Source organism: Kogia breviceps, chromosome 1, assembly GCF_026419965.1.
Source record: "Kogia breviceps isolate mKogBre1 chromosome 1, mKogBre1 haplotype 1, whole genome shotgun sequence".
NCBI classification, from domain to species: Eukaryota; Metazoa; Chordata; class Mammalia; order Artiodactyla; family Physeteridae; genus Kogia; species Kogia breviceps.
This window is the reverse complement of record NC_081310.1, coordinates 134,778,354-134,800,632: the sequence shown is the minus strand read 5'-3', so window position 1 is coordinate 134,800,632 and position 22,279 is coordinate 134,778,354. Positions and strand designations below refer to the sequence as shown.

The 22,279-nt window shown below is 39.9% G+C and overlaps 1 protein-coding gene across 4 annotated transcripts in view; it reads left to right on the top strand.

Annotated features, from left to right (window-relative positions):
• Positions 1-669: 669 nt before the first annotated feature.
• The window catches only part of AK5 (adenylate kinase 5), a 240,104-nt gene continuing 218,494 nt past the window's right edge, over positions 670-22,279 (top strand). The window contains exons 1-5 of one of the 4 annotated variants that reach the window (XM_059075353.2): positions 670-1,501; positions 5,757-5,943; positions 12,745-12,912; positions 16,824-16,993; positions 17,090-17,203. In XM_059075353.2, the coding sequence (XP_058931336.1) occupies positions 1,442-1,501; positions 5,757-5,943; positions 12,745-12,912; positions 16,824-16,993; positions 17,090-17,203 (699 nt within the window). In that variant the 5' untranslated portion in view covers positions 670-1,441. Of the gene's footprint in view, positions 1,502-1,622; positions 1,851-5,756; positions 5,944-12,744; positions 12,913-16,823; positions 16,994-17,089; positions 17,204-22,279 lie in introns of those variants that run through there. The other 3 variants (XM_067044561.1, XM_067044548.1, XM_067044554.1) reach the window with 3 other exon arrangements.

Here is a 22,279-nt window from a genome sequence, read left to right as displayed (position 1 = left end):
GAAGGCATGAATAGCAGTCTTTACTGTGACAAGATATAGAACCAAGAAAAGATCTGCAAAAGATGAACTTGAAATGGACATCCAGACACTGGTTTCTGGAAGCAGTGGCAGTGTTGCCTCTCTCTCTGGCCTGATCCCAGATGGCAATGCCTATCAGAGCCTCCTTTCCTCTGACATGCCTTCCCACGTGTTGGGTCTTGTACAGAATTAGAGGTCATGTTCCCAGGGTGGCATGGACCATTTTCAAGCAGGCGATGAAAAGACATCATAATGGGGGAAATGGGAAGATACTTGACCCGTAACTCTGCTTTATCACATCAACCCATACCTACCCTCGGGTGCTCCAACGGCCCATGGTCCACCAACAGCACACTCCTCCGATCGGATTAACGGTGGCGCCCAGCCACCTACCAAGCATGTTTCCAGTTTAAGCGATCTCCACTCTCAACCACCACACACTTCTCGCCTCCACCTTCCCATTCCTCTCTACAGACATAATTAACTAGTTGATTACTTACTAATCCTTCTGTTAGGGAAGATTTCAGCCTCACTGTAAGGCCTTATTCTGAAATCTGTAAGGATTTGTAACATTAACAGGGAAAAAAAAAATCGAGACCAGCTCAAAACTTTCCTGAAGGATAGAAATACTCAAGATCTAAAAATTATCTTAAGGGGATGGAGTCAACACCCTCAATCCCCTTTTCTCCTTACTCCCAGCTCCCTGTTATGAAAGATCGGTAACCTTAGGAATAAACGATAAATTCTGTGACAATTAGGTTTCTTCTTGGGAGCTCCTTGGGCATGCAGGAGTAACTCGTGTGTGGGGTGGGTCCGGGTGGGGGGTCGGGAGAGGTGAAAGGGTCGCACGTTGCTACAGACCCCGACTCTGTTCCTTTGGCCACCTGCTCCCAGGTTGCTGCGTCCCGGGGGCGGCGCGCGCAGGGAAGAGCGGCGCCCGGCGGTGGTGTGACACGGAGGGGCGTGGCTGCGAGCCCCCCGCGCGCCCCCTTCCCCAGCCCCGCGCCCGGCTCCGCTCGAGCAGCGTGACTGGCCGCCGCCGTCGCCGCCCGCAGACCGGGTTCGGGAGGTTCAGAGCGCGGCTCACCGAGCGGGACAAGCAGGCGGGCGGACTGCTGCCTGGAGCCCGCCACGCTGTTCTCCTTCCTCCGCTCCCTCCGTTCCTCCGCTGGCGGCCGCGCAGCCTAGAGCCCGGGAAGCCGCGGCTCCGAGCCCGCAGCTCGGGCGTGGGGACCAGCACCGAGGCGGGGGCGGCGGGAGCGCTGAGACCACAGTCGCCGCGGAGAGGCGGCAGAGCCGAGCGCGTATTTGCGCGTGAGAGCGAAGGCTGCGCGGGGCTCGGTGCGGACACCGCCAGCCCTAGCCCAGATCGCCGCAGCCCGGGAGCCTCCCGCCTGCGCCTCAGGGCGCGCGCGGAACAGCCATGAACACCAACGAAGCCAAGGAGTATCTGGCCCGGAGGGAAATCCCGCAGCTTTTCGAGGTAGGGGGCTAGGTCTGGCAGAGAGGACGGGAGGATCGGGGAGGGCATCCCCGGGGTTCGGGGTGAGAGAGGCCGCTCCCCGTCCCACCTTGCCGACGCGGGGCACGGAAGTGAAGGAGCTTGCGGAAGCTTGCTCGCCCGCTTGCCCAGGGGTAGCTGCCTGTCTGGCGGGTTGCGGGGTCCTTGTCGGATGGCTGGACTCAGAAGCCTCCATCTCGAAAATCAAGTTTCAGTCTTCGAACCGGGTTCTGGAAGCAGGCTGCCCCCAGCGCATCCCTCCCATGTGGACCCCCAGGATGGGCTGCTGGCAGAGGCCGGCCGCGCTCTCCCGGGGCGAGGATCAGGCCAGGTGGGTACGCTGACACCCAGCAGCCAGCAAGGACTCGGAACTGGGAATCGAGAGCCTTAGTCCCTTCGCGCGCCGAGGGTTGGGACCCCCGCGTTGACGGGGAAGTGAGGACGAAAGCAGCCCTCCACAGGGACAGTTTGGGGGAGAGGGATGAAGATGCAAAAAACAAATCCAGACCCATCAAGTGCAGCGCTACCTCCCGGGTGGCTGTCACCCAGCGCTGCTCTGCGCTTTCGGTGAATGAACTCCTGAGCACGTTTTCCCGTCACCTTGGAAGGGATGGTTCTCCTTCCTCACCTCCCCAGCCCATAGCTTTCGCCTGACCTCACCAACCCCTCACCAACCCTCGGAGAGGGAGTGGCGAGGCGGGCGAGACTCCTGTTGCTCCGTTTTCCGACCGCATCACAGCATCATCTGCACCAGAGACCCGGGAAATGGGGAACACTTGGGGAATGAGGGAGAGGAGACTTGATGGATGAACTAGAACCTTGGTTAGTTCTAAACCATAGGCTACGTCGCGGATCGTCTTGTTTCCTTTCCTTCTCTACGTATTTGAATTTTAGAACATTCCTGAATCCTATGTGTTTTTACTTAGGTTAAGGAAAAAAAAAAATGGAAGCGAGCCAAGCTTCATAGAGAGAGCTCTGAAACCTGTTCCCCCATTTCTGAAAGATGATAGACTGTAGACTGATATAGTAAACTAAAACTTATGCGTTGCTCTTTCTCCTATTTGGGGGGTTTGTTCTACTAAAAGGAATTTTCTAACACTACTTGGGAAAATAATTTTGTCTCTGTTTTCCCAAATTATCTTTAAATGGGCCGCCATAATTACAGATCTCCATTTTCCTCTCATCTCCATAAGCCACCGGTTTCAGGTCCATCTGAAGACAAGATTTCCAGGTAAATCGCCCACTGAGCACAAGCCTAGTATGTGAAACCCCAATCTAACAAGTGTGTTACTAGTATTTGAAAATAATCAGGAGGTGTTGCATAAGGACGGGTCTTGGGGGTATGCAGGATTCTTGTTAAGAGTTTTTCTTTTCTTTTTTTAATTTTCAAAAACTAAATATGGAGATGAAGAGCTGCAGGGTTTTGTCATAAATATTACTACTGAGATCAATGTCATCCCTAAAAGAGTAATTAGAAACATCTGCAGCAGGGCCACCTGATTGCAAAGTGCTTCTTAATAGTACACCTTTTTTCTATATAAATGTGAGTACTGTTTATCCCCTTTGGTAACCACAGAGGATTTTGATAGTTTGTGTATGAAAATATACACTGTGTATGCAAATAAGTGATGGCAGGCATTTTTGTTCAGGTGCTATGCTTTTCCTTGGCTTTTCTGCATATGAATGGGATGTTTTAAAATAGTGCACACCAGAAAAGGAAGTCAACTTGCTTAGGTGAAATACAGGTATACAGTGTACTTAAATGCAATCCAAGGCAATGGGAGGCTGGAAGGAGACTGCTGGTGACCTCCAAAAGCTCCATCCTTCCAGTAAGAAGAATCTGTGCTGTGCGCAGCACAAGAGAGAAGTAAAACTTGGCAGTTCTCCATGTGATGAGTGTAGACAGCAAAACCAAATGCTTTAAGTTTCCAAACTTAAAACCAAATGCTTTAAGTTTGAGGGAGATTTTCTCCCTCAAAACCACAATGTAGGTATACAAAGTTTCTAGACATACAAAGTTTAGCAGTTAGATATCTATCAAGCCCAAAACATTGGGCACAGTTGTGGATACTAGACACCATTGTAGACCAAGTGATTGATTATTGAATCTACATATTGTCAAGCAACTAGCTGTATCTAACTGACCTTTTCAGATTTCTTTCTGACTTGAAACATCATATGGGCTAAATGGGATATCTCTGGTAGGTTCAAGTTTGAAATGTGGTTCCATTTTTAGATTAAATGTTAAAACAAAAACCACTTTCCCCTGATGAGTTCTTAACTCTAGTTAACCTTATGGTGTATATATTGATCTTGTAGTGCTGTACCTTAGAGCAAAGATTTGGCAATTAATTTGAATACTGGGGCAAGTCAAATTAGATTGTTCAAGTTCTCAAAGGGTTGACTCAAGTAGACCGAGTAAAAAATGTTTGCTGGTTATTTTGGATCCCCAATGGTGGCTGACTATTAGAAGAATGGATTTAAATTATCTATGAAGGAGTAGACCTCATTTCCCCTTCTAAAATCAGCACCCTTTGTGGAGTCAGATATGTTTAGGGAGGCTGGAACCATATTTGCCAGTAAAAAAAAAAAATCTTCATTGAGTGCATTCACTCATTTTAGGCAATAATAGGGATTAAAAAAAACTAAAAACCTAATCTTGAGTGACTTGAATTGCAGTTGGATTATGTATGGGGTACAGAAAATCTGGCACTTTTAAAAATCCCATATCATATTTTTGCAAGATGTAGAGAGAGGAATATATGGGTTTTGGAATCAAAACCATTGACTTGGAATCCTAGGCCTACGAGTTTCTAGCTGAGTAACCTAGATCAACTCACTAACATCTCTGAGCCAGGATTTCCTAGTCTATAAATGGTGATAATAATGCCACATAGGACTGAAAGTGCATTGGGTAAGCTAAAGCATGCAAAGATACAGAGTAAGCCCTGCCACAGAGTTAGCTACATTGAGGTAGGAGGAATCCGCGGAGTTAAACGCAATGTGTGTGTATCTGTGTTGTGTATAGCACAGACCCTGATATACAAACTGGGTGTGGATGCCCAGGTTAGTTTTTTCTGCTCCCTCTGCAGTTGAACTCCTCTGATTGAACATTCTAACCTACATTATTTAGGATTTCAGAGAACAAATGTACCTGGTAGGAACTGCCTACCATTTAGAGCAAATTGCACAAGAATAATTTGAAAATAAAATACTGTATTTAGGAAAGATGTCAGCTTTTCAAAGGGTGTATGTTTTGTGCATTAATAATGTTGATAATAATCCTCTATGCTTTTTCCATTAAATACTCCAAAGGAAAATATTTTGCACATCAGTTCAGTTCCCAGGACTCGGCATTTCAAAATTAATAGCATTTTTAGAAATTAGTACTTATGAAATATCAGACACCAGGTTTTCCTCTGTAATTTCAATGGATATTGTAGTGATTTATTATATATCAAATGTTTTTATTTAAACTTAGTCTTTATGTTTTGAGTGAAATTTTTTTTCTAAGTAGAGAACAGTTCAGTATGTACCTACCATGTGCGAGGGAGAGTGTCAGAGGCTGGATATTGTGAAATAAATAAGACCCACACTGTATTGTTGAAGAGTTTATAGGTTAGAAGAGGAGACCAACACATAAACCGGTGGTTTTAGTATGAATGACAGGTAAGATAGTTTTTTCTGGGTATCATGAACACCAAGGAAGGGTGTTGGGTCCACAAGCCAACCTGAGGGCTCAGGGGAGACTTGATGATGATGATGATTATTATTATTTACTATGTTCCAGGCACTTAATATGTACTTTACAAATACTTACGTGCACTATATGTATGTAAAATACATTATATTTACAAAATATTTACATTTTTTAATCCTTAAAAAAACCCTCTGAAACTGAGGCTTGAAGCCTTTAAGGATGGGTAGGAATGAGATAAATCATGACTGGGGCATTTTTACACACTGCACTTTATCTCATATTGATAAGGTTCTTCCATTTTAAACAATATAGTTGGCCTTAATTGTTTAAAAGACAGAATGCTGAGCTGAAAACTAATTGGTCAAGAATTTAAGGGGGTATTTTAATTATTCAATCAGAGCATAATTTCAACTCTAATTGTTTATTTATTTTTTTAATGCAAAAGATCAACCCAGAATTTAAAGACGGGATATACACTATTTTGACAAAGGTGGTTTAAAAACATATTTTCTGTGGGCATATTGTGTTGTATTTCAGAGCCTTTTGAATGGACTGATGTGTTCTAAGCCTGAAGACCCAGTAGAGTACTTGGAAAGTTGTTTACAGAAAGTAAAGGAACTAGGCGGCTGTGACAAGGTGAAGTGGGATTCATTTGTAAGCCAGGAGAAGAAGACCTTACCTCCGCTCAATGGAGGGCAGTCACGGAGATCCTTTCTAAGAAATGGTAATGTATTCATAGAATAATAGACAGTTTATACTTAGAGCAATCTTCTTTAAAACCTGTCATACAAACTGTAGGCAATGATTTAATTTAGTAGGTTTCCCAGCACCTGAAAGGATATTTGGTCCTGGAATGTGACTATTCTGTCTCTGCTACTAATTCTAATCACCTCCATGATAAGACAAACAAAATTACATACTGTTGTTCAGCACTTCAGTAAAAGCTCAATGAAGTTTTTTACTGACTTCATTAATTTTGTTTATTCTTCTTAATTAATTAATTAATTTTTGGCTACCTTGGGTCTTTGTTGCGGTGCGCGGGCTTCTCATTGCTGTGGCTTCTCTTGTTGTGGAACAAGGGCTCTAGGCGCGGGGGCTTCAGTAGTTGTGGCATGTGGACTCAGTAGTTGTGGCTCACGGGCTCTAGAGCACAGGCTCAGTAGTTGTAGCGCACAGGCTTAGTTGCTCTGTGGCATGTGGGATCTTCCCGGACTAGGGCTCGAATCCTTGTCCCCTGCATTGGCAGGCGGATTCTTAACCACTGCGCTACCACTTAACCACTGCGGAAGTCCTGACTTCATTACTTTGTAAAATGAATTACATTAGTAAACTGAATTTTTCTTAAAATTGCAAATTAGGCTTTTCCAAATAAATGAGTAGATGATAGACAAAATTGATAGTTATTGTATAACTACAACATTTTTTATTAGCTCAGAAGAGATTTAACTTATTACTGTGTTTCCAAATTCAGAGTTCATGTTAATGCATCTGCATAAATGCATGTAAAGTTTATACTAGTTAACTCAAGAAGGATTTATTTACCAGCTACTGAATGCAATGCATGAGATTAGGCATTTGGGTGCTACAAAAGAAATGTGATGCATAAACTTGATGAACAATTTTAGGGATAGTTTGGAACTAAGAACTGGAATTCACTAGAGGAGATTCATGGTATTCCAGCTTTCTTAAATATGTGCTTATCAAAATTAGTTCAATATCAGCCAAGCAGCCTTTTGGGCTCCAGATAATATTGAGAAGTACAATAGTATGTGCAAAATGGAATCAGTTCCAATCAGAGGGAACCAATAAGTTCTTTCCCAGTGGCCCAAATCATTCTATTTTCAAAATTTAAGCCATTCTCAAAAATTTTACCATGAAAAGTTTCAGTTATACAGACAGAATTTGAAGCGGAGACAATTCTATTTGCAATAAATACAAGGGGGAAATAAATCTTAGTTTGTTTTATCTTACTTAGTCATGACCCACTTAGATTTTATTTGAACATGATGTGGGTAAAAGTCAGAGTGTGTTAATTTTTAAGAAACACAAGCAGGGAGAAAAAGCAGAAATGACTTTGTCTCAGAAACATCTCCAGAGAGGAGAAGACTCCTTCCCTGTCAATGCAGGATCACCACTAGGTGATTTACGCTTGGGTGCTCAAGAGAGAACCTTTAAGCAGTTACCACTGCAGCACACCACTTGGTAAATTACTGCTTAAGTGAACAAAATGATATTTTTGTGAGCTTGAAGGGTTTGTACACCTTCCCAAAAGGGCTAACTTCCTTCCCAGGTGTCATCATATGTTAGAATCTGGCTCAATGTTAAATACATGCCCTAGGCCCTTGTTAAATCAAATGACATAAATATGGGGAATTTCTTTTTAAACCTTAAAGCACTAACAAACCTTAGGTATTACTGGATTTAGTCTAAGATATTTTTATGTTCTTAAATTTAAGTCTAAGAGGATGTGACATTCACTTAGTCGAAAAGCTGGTTATATAAAGTGACCATTTTGTAACAAAATGAAATTTGAATGCTTCTATTTTATACTGTTACTTGACTTGATTATATGTAGAAGCCAGGCAGGCCAAGTATGTAATAGATAATGGTGGATGGAGACTGTGGTCAAACTAACAGAACTAGAGTGAACAGTCATTGTCTAAAGGCAGTCAAGCACAAATTTTGGAAAAATGTCAAGCTGAACAAAGCACATCTATGAGGCTACATTGAGCCCACAGATGACCAGTTTGGAACTCTTGATCTAGCAGGTTAAGCTAAAATAGGAATAGAAAAATGTAGATTTATCTTTCATTAGAAATGAAATCACTAGTTAATTTTAGCATCTCCATATCTGCTAGTACTTTACCAGAATTCCAACTCAGAGATCTTTTTTTTTCGGTACGCGGGCCTCTCACTGTTGTGGCCTCTCCCGTTGCGGAGCACAGGCTCCAGACGTGCAGGCTCAGCGGCCATGGCTCACGGGCCCAGCCGCTCTGTGGCGTGTGGGATCTTACCAGGCGGGGCACGAACCCACGCCCCCTGCATCGGCAGGCGGACTCTCAACCACTGCGCCACCAGGGAAGCCCGAGATCTTTTAATTAACCATCAAATAAAACCTTTCACATACTATGGTGACAAGAATGTTGTATCACACTGTCTAATATCTGGAACGTAGGCTAAAAGACAGAAAATGGTTTCTAAACTGATTAATCCTATAATAATAAAATATTATTTTATGAAATGCTTTGCACGTGTGTACTTTGTAGGTTTTTAACTATGATTTACAGAATAGCTTATTAAAATTGACAAAATTGCTAAATTCCCTGTAACTTTAAGCACTATTATGTCTAGAAACAAAAAGCGATTCATGCATTTTTTTGCTGAAATATTGACATAGCCATGCTAATATATAATTATCATGAAAAATTACTCCGTGAAATAGAACAGTTTAATAATTTTTTAAGCAAATTACTTTCCTAAGTAAAAATATGATAAAACCAAGGATAAATTATTAGCTGACAGTTTTTAAAGCGTTGTACCGTAAATATGAAGTGAGCATCCATTTTTTTCTACCGTTTGTATGCAATTGAACAAATAATTACTCACAAATAAGAGTTTTAGTCCCATAGCTCCAACTGTCCATAGAGCTGTCCTTCTGGAATATCTGCTTGTCATCTTTACTCAACATGTCCAAAACCAAACATATCATATTTGCTTCAAAACCAGCCCTCCTTTCCATATTTACATGAAGTCAGCCTATGAGTCAGTTGAGTAATAAAATAACCACTTATTGAGTACTACTATGTGTCAGACACTCTTTTAAGACTGAGAATGTAGCCACCAAAAAGGAACAATCATGGCACCTGCCCTCATGAACAAACATGGCACCTGCCCTTATAGTCTAGTGATGAAGTCAGGTGTTAAAAATATAATTAGAAGCACAATGGATGCTATAGAAAATACCATATGCTATAGAACTAACCATATTAACAGGCAGACGGATCCAACCTTAGCCAGGGTTCAGGGTAGGCTTCCTGGAAGAAGTGATATGCTAATACTAAGAGATGGAAAGGTGAGTGGGTGTCAACTAGAGAAGGATGGAGGAGATTGAGAGTATACTAGGGAACAGAGAACAGAGATTTCTGACATAGAGGAAGAAGCCAGGATAAAGACAGGAAGGAGAGAAGCCCAGTATTTCTGGAGCATAAAAGAGAGGGCAGAAAGATACTGGATGAAATGCAATATGTTCCTTATTGTTTTAGACTTGACACCTGGCAATTGTTTTTGAACTGTCATCTCTCATATCTGAATCCGAATCATGCCCTTCATATCCAACCACTCATTTCCATTTCCGCTACTTTCCCTCTAGTCTAAGCCCTCACCTCTCACCTGTGAACTACTTTAACAGCCTCCTAGCTGCTACCCTTTCTGCTCCTACTTTCTCCCTACTCAAATCCATTCTAACCACCACCAGATTAATTTTCCTAAAAAATATATTTCATATTTCATCATGTCATTTGTCTACCCCCCAGAAACCTCCACTGGCTTTCTACCAGATTAAAGCTAAACCCTTTACCCTGGTGATCAAGGCCTTCCACATTGTGGCCACACTCTACGTACCCATCTTCTGGCTTTTCTCCATGGGCACCATCTACTTCAGCAAGACTGTTCTCTTTGTTATTGGTTCAGCAAGTATTTATTGGACACTAACTTTGTGCCCAGCATAGTTCTAGCTCCCAGGGTTACAAAGTTCCAGGTAGGAAAGGTCCCTGCTGTTATAGAATTTATTCTAATGGGAGAGGACAAACAATGAACGAATTAGAGGCCTCTCAGATGGTGAAGTGGTAGGTGCTGTGCAGAGCATTATTATAAGGGGTGATGTCCTTGAAATTAACTGGCTGGCTACCCTAGATTAAAAGGTCAGTAAAGTCCTCTTACAGGAGGTGACATTTAAGCTGAGGTGTGAATGACAAGAAGCAGTCAGCCATGGGATCGACAAGGAAAGAACATTTCAAGCAATGGACTGTGATGTAGAAGCAAGCAACTCGTAGAGTCTACAGTAGTCCAGATAAATGATGGCAGCTTGGAGAAGAGTTGTAGTAGTGGAGATGGGGAAAAACGTGTGCATTTGGGATATGATTTGGAGAGAAGTCTATGGGAATAGATATGAAGAGTGAGGGAAGAAGGTAATCAAGGATAATGCTTAGAGCTTTGCCCTGAGTTGGGTGAAGCAGTTCAATTTCAAGGCAGAACTGGATAATGTTGTTAGTGCCTTTCCTGACATAGCCCTTCCCAGAATTTTCTAAAGAATACCCACTGTCAGGACTTCCCTGGTGACTCAGTGGAAAAGAATCCACCTGCCAATGCAGGGAACGCCGGTTCAATCCCTGGTCCAGGAAGATCCCACATGCTGCGGAGCAGCTAAGCCTGTGTGCCACAACTACCGAGCCTGTGCTCTAGAGCCCACGTGCCACAACTACTGAGCCCATGTACCACAACTACTAAGCCCGGGCGCCTAGAGCCCATGCTCTGTAACAAGAAAAGCCACAGCAGTGAGAAGCCTGCACACTGCAGTGAAGGGTAACCCCTGCTCGCCACAACTAGAGAAAGCCTGCGCACAGCAACGAAGACCCAACACAGCCAAAAATAAATAAAATTAAAAAAAAAAAAAAAGAATATCCACTGTCATCTGTAGACTACTTCACTCTTTTCGTGGAATTAAAGTGAGTTCCATGAGTCAGTAGTCAATGACCTCATTTACTGTATCAACAGAGAATGGAAAGTTCTACCTGATCTCCAGAGGAAATGTGAATATTATGCCATGCTAAAATCCAGTAATCTGCTTAGCCAGATTTCTCATGGCAGGCCAGGTGACCTCCGTCTCCTTTGTGCAGGTGCTTTTTGGGTAGTTAGGGCTTCTCTTTGCCTCCTTGAATACCAGCACATGGATGAGGAAGGAAAGATCCATGAATCAAACAGCAATAGCTGGTAGAAAGCATCTGCCTCACTTGGGCTTGCCAGCTCTGTCCTCTGATCTATTTGAACATGTCATTTGTACTTCGGATTCTGAGTCTTTGTGTTTCGTTTCTACCAACTGAGAAATACTTTCCACGTTTCATCACCTGTTCTAGTCTTTCGAAGTTCAAGTCCTGCCTCTTCTGCAGTCTTTTTCTACCACTCCTGCCCAAATGGATCTGCCCATCGATTGAACTCCTATGGTGTTTACCATAAGAGATATTCATTTTAGCACTTATCCTGCCTGGTGTGCATACTGCTGTCAGATATAAGCATGTGAACTCCAGTTTGTAAGCTCTGTGGGGACAGGACGACTGCTTATTTTATTCTTCTACTGAACCATCCTCAACACATAACATGTCTGACAACAAATAGCAAAGATTTATTGCTGTTGTAGATGTAAATTTAAATCTTCGTAGTTACATTTTTATATCAAGGAGATTAAAAATAATAAATATTGAGAATGTAAAGTTAAATGATGTTGAAAGATGTTCCAAATATAGAAATTGTTTGCTACTCTTTACCTGTCTTGTGACAGTACCTTAAGTTTTTGTGCATTATGCCATCAAGCCATTCCACTGGACTACAGTAGAGTACCTGGATCATAGTGACTGCATATCTATATTTATGGATAAATGAAACACGTGTGCATAAGCATTGCCTCCATCAGCAGCTGCATATGGTTATGAAAGTTGTGAAGGGGTGCGCTACAAAACTCTAGGAGCACCATTTTCGGTGACCAGGATGTATACCAACTACCAAGCAAGACTAGGCAGTACTTAAGAAGGTTCCTCGAGGGCAGAGGTTGGCAAACTATGAGCCATGGCCAAGTCTGACTCACTACCTGTTTTTTATAAACAAAATTTAATTGGAACACAAGCACATCCATTTGTTTATTTGTTTATTGATTGATTGATTGATTTAATTCTTGGCCATGTTGGGTCTTTGTTGCTGCGTGCGGGCTTTCTCTAGTTGGGTGAGAGGGGGCTACCCTTCGTTGCAGTGCGCAGGCTTCTCATTGGGTCGGCTTCTCTTGCTGTGGAGCACGGGATCTAGGCGCATGGGCTTCAGTAGCTGTGGCACACGGACTCAGTAGCTGTCGCTCGTGGGCTTTAGAGCGCAGGCTCAGTAGTTATGGCGCACGGGCCTTGTTGATCCGCGGCATGTGGGATCCTCCCGGACCAGGGCTCGAACCCGTGTCCCCTGCATTTGCAGGCAGATCCTTAACCACTGAGCAACCAGGGAAGTCCCCGTTTGTTTATTTATTGTCTACAACTGTTTTCCTGGCTAAGTGGAGTATGAGACTCTCTGTTCCTCAAAGCCCAAAATGTTGATTATCTGGTCCTTTAAGGAAAAGTTTGCTGGTGACTTAAGGGGACGGAAGTCTTCTTCCAGTTGAAAAAAATCAGACTCATTTAATTTTTAAATTTCTTCAACTAATTGGTTAATGCAAAAAAATGTTTTATTGTGCTTTTTTTTCCCGTTTCAAAGTTATCTTACTCTTTTGCAGTAATGCCTGAAACTTCAAACTTTCCTTATCGACGGTATGATCGGCTCCCTCCAATCCATCAATTCTCCATAGAAAGTGACACAGACCTCTCCGAGACTGCGGAGTTAATTGAGGAGTATGAGGTCTTTGATCCTACTAGACCTCGACCAAAAATCATTCTTGTCATAGGTATGAGGACAGAAAGCAAAATTCTCATACTGTTGCTCACTTTGTTTATATATTTACATTTCAAAAATTATGTCAACTATACATCATATTTGCAAATAGTTGGATAACGACAAACAATGGAAACAAAAGCTTGAGAGACAGTAGATGGAAATATATTTAGCATAATTTTCAATAAAACATATATTGTTATATAATCTAATGCTTATTGCACTTTTAAGAATCTCATTACAATGTCGTAGAAATTCTCTGTAATAAATCAAGATTTACCATCTTGTGGTTTTTATTTGCTTAATTTTTAACGTAGGTAGCTGAATCCATTAGAAGTTTTCTAAACATGATGTGTTTTTTCCCTTTAATTCAACAAATTGAATTTTTATTCACTATTAACTTCAGAGCAAAAAATAAATAACAATAATAATATGTTGGTAAAGATCCATGTAAGTGAATCTTCCTTACGACAGACAAGCACCAATGATAAAATCTAAGTTTGATGTTATTAGACAAGCAAATCTAATAGAATAGTGTTTTACACAGCACATAACATCTGAGTATTGATTAAAATAACAAGGATAATAGTAAATTTTTTAAATTGCCACTATGAATCTTATGTTGAATATGAAGATATCAGTCTGATGCCATTTCATAAGGATTAGATATTGAAAATGTCTTAAGTAATTTTGCAGAATGCATTTTTGACCACTTTTGCAAATTCTAACTTCCTCAAAAGCTATAAAATTTTGAAGAGTCCTGTCAACATGAAACATTTGTAGTCATTGTCTCACTTTCCAATTTGACTCAGCTTTCACAAAGATGACCAAAAGCAAAAATCTAGTGTAAGATGTTAAAGCTATTCTAGCCAGTAACTGTTAACCGAGAGCCAAATGTATACAGCCCCCAAGCAAAGAAGTACTGCTCCCAGAAGATGTAATGATGATGGCAACTGGGGAAAAAGCATGCAAATAAACACACCAAACTAGAACAAAAAAATAAGTTCACCAGTCTAGAAGGAGGGATGTTTGTACATCTATAAGTGTAATGAAAAGGAAATTGCAAATATGTTTATCCCTGAATTGTTATATTATAGAAAAATAATTGTAAGACGAGAATACAGGAATCAGCTTTCTAAAAGTCAAAATATTCTCATGGTTTATGGCAGCCACTATTATGCCATAAATCTCTATCTATTCTTGAAGATGGAATTTTTGTGTGTGTGCTTAAAAATCAGGGGTTCTTACCTAGAAGACAAGGAAATGCTTCATTAAAAAATAGAGCTACAGGTGGAGAATAATTGGAAATTATTTCACCATTTTATAATGAGATATTCTTTCAATTTTGTTTTTCTTGTTTTAGTACAATATTGGTGATTATTATCAGGATAAACAAATGAAGGCTTGATTGTCCATGAAAAAGGTGTAATACAAGTTGTTCTTGTATAAAACAGCACATATATGTGAATTTTTTGTGCATTATGAATTTTATATGAAAATGATTAAACTATTTCAGTAAACTAAGATCTGTGGAGAAGATATAAATGCTTAAATCTCCTACACTTCACAGTTCTTTTTTACTCAGTGAAATCAACTTGCTTCCCAAGGGTGTGATTTTGGGTTTAGACTTACACTGTGTGTTGTAACATTTTTTGTATTACAAGAATGATACAGAACCAATGAGTGTGAATAACTTTTAGGGGACTGAGATAAGAGAAGAACAGAAAAAGTGAATCTGAGGTTATCTGAGAAAATTGGGACAATTTTATAACTTCTGAGGAATCATAAAATAATTGTACCTGAGCCTTACAAATTTTTATTAGTTCCAACCTGAAAAAGAGTGGGGGAGGTACAGATATCCACATCCAAATAAGCAAAATTTCCCTTTTGGCAATACAGATTTTTTTTTTAAAGGTAACCTTCTTGGCACAGATATTAATGAATCTCTCTTATGTTAGCATAATCATAAAATCTAAGAGTTAGATGGATCCTAATAGTTATAAGTAGTCAAATTAAATAAATATAGCAAAATTAAACTTACTCTGGTTTCAGGGAGAAGAAAGTAAGATTAATTTGTTAGGAAGCTCTAGTAATCAAACTCAGCCAACAAATTAATGCTCTTCTCTGTCAATTGTGCTAATCATATTTTTTTGTTGTCTGCTAATGCCTCCATTAATTGACAAAAAAATTTTTCCTTGAAGGTGCCATAACTTTCTTAGCATGTCTGAATTTTTAAAAATTCAATATGTTCTCTTATTTTGATGGTTTGTCAGATCAGGTGTGAAAATATGAAAGATAACTTTCATTCTACAGGGATCAAATTAGTTTGAATTTGTTGACGGCATTGGTCATGTAATTATTTGTCTTCAAGCCAGTCCATGGATTGCCCATGGCTTAATAGGCCAAGAGCGGCTATTTGGAAACAAAACTTTTCATTTGTGAAGTAATGAATTTAATACAGTAGTAGTTTATAATGGTAAGTCTAATAGGGTTGGATTTAGAGTTTCTTAGAAAGACAATGTCAAAAATGTAAACAAATTTATATCATAAGTTTAATAAGGCAATGAAAAGGCAAAAACCAGTTTTATTAGGATCATTATTTGGTGTTGAGGTTAAGGAAAGGGTCTCAGTATACTAGTTGATCTTAGAATTCTGCACATTAAAATTTTTAAAGAGGAAATAAGCCCTAGCCAACCAAGTTCACTCACTCAGAGCTCTTCTTACAAAATCCAGAACAAAGCGAAGCAAACACCATTCATTTTTGCTTATGTTATTTGCAACAAGAATTTTAAAAAATGTACTAAATGATGGTATGTAAAATGATTGCTGCCCCCCAAAAAACTTGATAAATTTAATTAGTAGAGAGAACATCAACTCACTTTTCTACCGAATTTTTATTTTTTATATTGCTTAACCAATTATAATTATGTTTCAGTGAATATCACCAAAAACAGTTCATTACTTATTATCATTGACTTTTTAAAATATTTTTTCTACAGTCAATAATTTATGATTATTTTTAAATATTTTATTTTTATAATTGCCAACAAATAACAAATCAGACTGGGATGATTGTTATGTGCTTTATTTTGAAATTTGCTCAGACTTTAGATTCCAGTTAGTCTAGGTTGTCTAGAAATATAAATTTACTAAAATAATGTAATATGGTTTAGAAATAAAACCTGAGACATACATTTTATAATTTTTAGTCCTTATGCTTTTAAGAAATAAATGGCAGTTACCGATTATTGGTATTGATTTATGTTGCAAAATGTTGATTATTTCATGCCAATGTATCACAAAATCAAAACTATCATGAGTTCTATGAAATTGTTCTACCTTAAAGATCTCTTCCATTCGCTCTGTGTATTTATTGCATAAAACTTCTTTTGAATTTTAAAGGATATAAGGCAAGGAGATGGATGAACAGACAATTCAAGGAAAGATTTAAATAAGCCATGTCAATATTGGTGTGCCTTTGTTTAAAACTAATTTTTACATTTCACGAAACTGCACGTTAACTCTTTGTTCGGATGTAACACATTTCTGCCGTTGCAGTCACTGTTTTTTGTATCTCACAGATTTTTCTTTGATTACAGAGGATAAAAGTATTAGAGTTTACACAGAAAAACGGAAGCGGTTTCTTTCAACTGCATTATTCAATTTTTAAAACTAGTAGTTTACTAAAATCGGTAAGGGAAAAAATGTCTCTTTCATCAATACAGTCAAATCACAATTCTACCCTTTCCTCGGCTAAATCTACACCTTCTCTGCATTCAGAGGTAGCACTGAGATGCCACAGTAGAATGGTTTCTGCCCTGGTACTGGTCTAGACTCTGCATCTCAAGATGATGATAATAGTTGTATGAAAGGGTGTTTCTTATTGTATCAGAAGGTCCCAATTTTGCCTGTTTTAAATGATAGGTGGTCCAGGAAGTGGAAAGGGTACTCAGAGTTTGAAAATCGCTGAACGTTATGGATTTCAATACATTTCTGTGGGAGAATTATTAAGGAAGAAGATCCACAGTACCAGCAGCAATAGGAAATGGAGTCTTATTGCCAAAATAATTACCACTGGAGAATTGGCCCCTCAGGTACTGTCGTATAATTTGCTTCTATTCTGCAAAGATTTTTATACCACTTGTGAGTATAAATTTAACTGTAGTTTTTCATCTTTTTTCTTAAAAAAGGAAACAACAATTACAGAGATAAAACAAAAATTGATGCAAATGCCTGAGGAAGTGGGCATTGTTATTGATGGATTTCCAAGAGATGTTGCCCAGGCTCTATCTTTTGAGGACCAAGTAAGAATGTCTCCTTATCTTTTAAATGATCTTTTTTTTTTTTTTTTGCTTAAATCTTTGAGATTAAAAATATATATATATTTCTTGGAAGACTTGCTCTTATTTGGAATGAATTCTAATCTGAAAATGAACAAGTACATTCATTTGGGTTGGCAGAAGGTCATTTCATTGGCACACATGCTTAAAAACTGAAGACAGTCTCTGCCAAAAAAAAAAGATAAAAACCAATAATAGAATTCATTATTTTTTATCAAAAATGCAAATCTCTCTAACCTTTACTTCAGAATACTTTCCCTAAGATAGTATTTTTAATCTTTAATCACTTAAAACAAGACTTATTCAGTACTGCCCAGGGATGTAAAATATCACCCTACACTCACAGTCTTAGCAGTTAAGGAAGCCCTCTTCACCGGGGCATGAAACACTGAACCACCTATCTATAACAAGGTAGGGTTCAGTTTGCCAAAGTTTACTCAAATTTGAGTAGACTATGCTTGCTCAATACCCAACAATCTATTTGAAAGAGAAATAAATCAATTAAAATATTTTGTATATCTATTTAACCTTTGTAAAGCTAGTGTGTCTAATTTTTCATTGAAAAATGTTAATTACAAAAATAACAAATTTTAAGTCCCGGTGTAAAAAGTGAACGTCCATTAATACCCTTCTTCCATTCCACTGCCCATCCTCTCCTGAGAAATAGAAATAGTGTTAAGCTTATTATATATCCTTCCAGGCCTTTTTCTATATACTACACTTTTACACACCCAGGCATGGACATGTGTGCATGCTCATATACAAATGCAGTTTTAATTTTTCTAGCTGTTTCCAAACTGTCCTCCAAAAAGAATTTTCCAAGTTATAGTCCCATCGATGTTGAATAACAGTATATTTCTCCAGACCCTTTCCAACCAGATACAATTCATATTTTAAATTTTTGCCAACCTGTTAAGTAAGAAACAGTATTTCACTTTTTATATTTATATTTCTTGAGTTATTACTGAGGTTAAGTATATTTTCAGATACTTATTCACCATTTGTATTTCTTCGCTGTGTGAATGCCTGCTTTCCTTTGCCTATTTTTCTACAAACTTGTTTTTCTTTTTCTTATTTAGAGAAGCCTTTAATATATGACCGAAATTATATCAAGGAGGACTAAGTCAAATAAGTTGTCAGTTTATGTCTCATATAAAAGAAGTGTGGAGTTAGGGAGTTCAAGGACAAAGATAGCTTCATGAAAGCTGTCTTTGAATATTCACATTAACTGTTTTGGGGATACTTATTGTGCTGGAATATCTTTCTCCCCTCCTCAGATCTCTCCCTCCCACAGCAAGTCCAGAACCTCTTCTTACTCAGCTTACGGGCTTGGTTCTAATTGCTCTGGCCTTGAAGAGAGAAAAACTAGAAAAATCAATTTTTTGTTTTTGCTATTGCTGCCAAATGATATTCCTGTTGAAAATGGGTACTATGGTAGCCATTCCAAGTGATTCGTGGCTACAGTGGAAGCATGAGAGCCAGGCAGGCAGGAATTCACACCCAGACCTAGTCCACACTTCATTTCAAATGAAATGTGCTTGGCGAGTACAAGCAGAAAAGCTGAGTGATTCTTTCTGTCTATTGCTTTTTAAACATGCTGTGTCTCTTGCTTCTCCCCTGGATAATAACTCGGGCAGATCCTAGAGTTTTCCTGGTCAGTTTTCCTGATAGTTTCATTTTTAGGTATTAAAAAGCCCAGTCTACAATTATATCTCAGTAAAGCCGGAAAAAAATTTAATAAGAAAAAGCCCAGTCCAATATAAATGAAAACTTCAGTTTCTCATTCAGTTTAACATGTCTGCTATCCTCCGCTTGGGCCTGGTTCAGGCTCAGAAACCTAAAATGATGTCTCAGAATCCTGAAATTCTTCCTCATGTTGCTTGCAGTGGGGCAAGTAGTGAGGAAGGGGCAGAAAATGCATGACTCTCCAGCAGCTCTCTCTGCATACCTGATCAATCTCCACCTTCTCTTCTATAGCCTGGTCATGAGTGATGGGCCTTCACCACAATGCGTGAAGGGTCACGGTGTCCGTTTGGGGACACCTGCTAGCAGGTTCCATGAGATGGTCTGGTATCTCTCTGTAGAATGTACAGTCACTTGCATTTACTGTTCTGAGCCACACCTGAGGCTAGAAAAGTCCACTGTAACATTTTCTTAGGTTGCCACTGTAGCAGCCTAGAGGTTCTTACCCTCTCAGGCAGTCCAGTGGTGTCTGAAGTTGGTGCTGCCTTTGATGAGCTGCAGGAGTTCGGAGAGTGCAGAGGCAAAGCTGCAGTGTTTATGTAAAGCAAAGCGTTAGGGTCAGCCCCTATTACTCCACACCCTATGTAGACTTAAGCTCCTGTGATGTCATTTTTTGCAGTACCATTTCTGACACCAAATGTGTGGGGAGTTTCCACACCAATTCTCCAATCCTCTGACACCAACTAGATGTCCAAGAATTGAATTCAACTCTGACACTAAATATCTGCAGTTAGCACAGACCCTGCAGGTTAAGTCTCAGTCCTACATGACCGCCCCCTGCTTCAGACATCATTCAAAAGTCCTAAGGGCATCTGTATTCTCTCCAAACAGCTGTAAATTTGGAGCTTTCCATGACATCCCCCTCAGATTTGATAATTCACTAGACCAACTCACAGAAATCAGGAAAATTCTTTATTTATATTTACCAGTTTATTATAAAGAATACAACTCAGGAACAGCCAAACAGAAGAGATGTGTAGGGCAAGGTATGGAGTTGACGTTGGGGACCTTGCATGCCGTCTCTGGGTGCACCTCCCTCCCAGCACGTCAGTATGTTCACAAACACAAAAGCTCCCCAAACTTCATTGCTGAAGAGTTTTTATAACCCAGTCTTCAAATCCCCTTCCCCTCCATGGAGGCGGGGGAGTGGGGCTGAAATTCTCACCTTCTAGTCTCAGGCTTGGTCTTTCCAGCAAACCACCTCCATCCTGAGGTTATCCAGTGGCCCTGCCCTGAGTCACCTCATTAGCTTAGACTCAAGTGTAGTCAGAAGGTGCTAATTACGAACAACAAGACATTCCTATAACTCAGGAAATTCCAAGTGTTTTAGAAGCTCTTGTCAGGAATCAGGGACAAACACTAAATATATATATTTTATTATACCACACTGCTTAAAGTTTTTCTTTAACCAGCTTTTTTTTTTTTTTTTTACTGAACATGTGGGCATGTATAAACACACAGGCAGAAATTTTCCCCCAAGACTTCCTCACAGGTCCAGAGCATAAGAAGAGATGGATTTCTGACATCAGCCATATACACTAGTGATGGTAAGACCATTGTAACAAAAAGACCAAACACTTAAGTGGACAGAGAAGTGTATTTTTTTTTTCTCATAGGGAAAAATGTCAACGTGAACAGTCCAGATTGACTGGGCAGCTTTTCTCCTTGAGATCATTTAGGTTTTTTCCAAGTTGTTGTTCTGCCACCTCCTAGACCATGTCATCATCTGTCTGATCGAAGCAGGGTTGCCATCACATATGGGTTCCACCTGGCACATAAGGGGAAGAGAACATGAAGGTCTGAAGTCCCAGATCTGGAAGTGGCATCCATCACTTCTGCTCACATGACGTTGTTGAGAATTTAGATGTGTTGTAATTGCAAGGCAGGCTGGGAAACTTAGTCTGGTTCTATTACTGTGGAAGGATGGGAGAACTGACTAGCAGCTTCTACCCAAGTTTGCCCCTCTGACCATCCAAATGTCTCCATGCTCCCTTCTTCCTGCACAGAATGTACTCACTGGCTCCCTAAAGAAGACAGCCCAGAACCCCATCATCTAGTTCAAAAGCCGAGAATCTTTATTGATATTCAGTTCTCTCCATTCGGTCCAGATTTGACTCCTCATCACAGACACCTATAAACATCAAGTTATCTAACCTCCCTGCCAACAATAAGCAGTGGAGGAGTAATGCCAGAAGAAGGGAAATAGAGGCTCCTATTCAGAAAAGGGCATTTGGGCAATATAAATGGTAGTCCCTGAACCACAGCAAATAAATCCTGTGAGGCAGGGATTGCCAAGGGTCTCTGCCCTGAAAGTGGAGTGACTTCCTAGCTTAGCCCGTTGGTAACTCCATTTTCTCTCTCAAGGAGTAACTCTTTGCCTGTTCTCTTCTGAGTCCCCTGGCCCTCTGAGAAGTTCTCCTTATTGTCTATTATTCTGCATGGTCACAGGTCACATCAAAGTGATATGTTGGAGACTATGCCTTCCTTAGGGGAGGTATTTTAAGTGCGAAAAATACACAAGCTTTTTCTGGCTAGGCTTGTAGTTGCTTTGCATTTTCTCAAAAATTTGGTAGGCTTCTGCTCTTTTTGCTTGCAGGTAGTTCCATGTACCTGTAACTACATTCAAAGTTCTTTTCTGGACATATCAATAGATATTAAGCTGCTTTGTTTGTTTTCTCATCTTGATGGCAGTTACTTTGAGGCCATATAAAACAACAGGCTTGGGTAGGAAAGCAACATTCTATGTCTGGGTTTTGCCTTAGGGCTGGGTACCTACTTTTGGAAGGAGTTGGGTAGTTATTGGGAGTCCTTTGAGCAACACTAGCCATATATTCTGCAGTCTAGAGGTATAGAAGCTGTTGGCTTTTTCAATCTTATGAGGTCTTAAATTACCAGATACTTTCTTTTTTCTTTATCTGCTTGCAAATTGGTCAGTTCTTTCTTGGGCTTATCTTTTTCTTGTTATATGTTGCCAAACACAACAGAGAACATCAACACATACTAACATTCTAGCTCTTTCTAGCCATTTCATCTATGGGCTCCATAAGAACATGGTCTGCCGTCCAAGTTATCACAATAGTTATGCCAAACATTTTGCAATGGTATAACAAGGGTCACCAACTTCCAATCTAAAATATCTGTACCTTTATTGACCAAGAAAACCAATACCATATGATTTAGTTTTTGATGTAGTAGTGCCCTACTCCTATGACTATTGTCTGTATTATCTAGAGTGAAGCCAAGATGCTATAATAAAAAGACAGTGGTACAGTGGAGTAACACAGTAACTTATTTCTC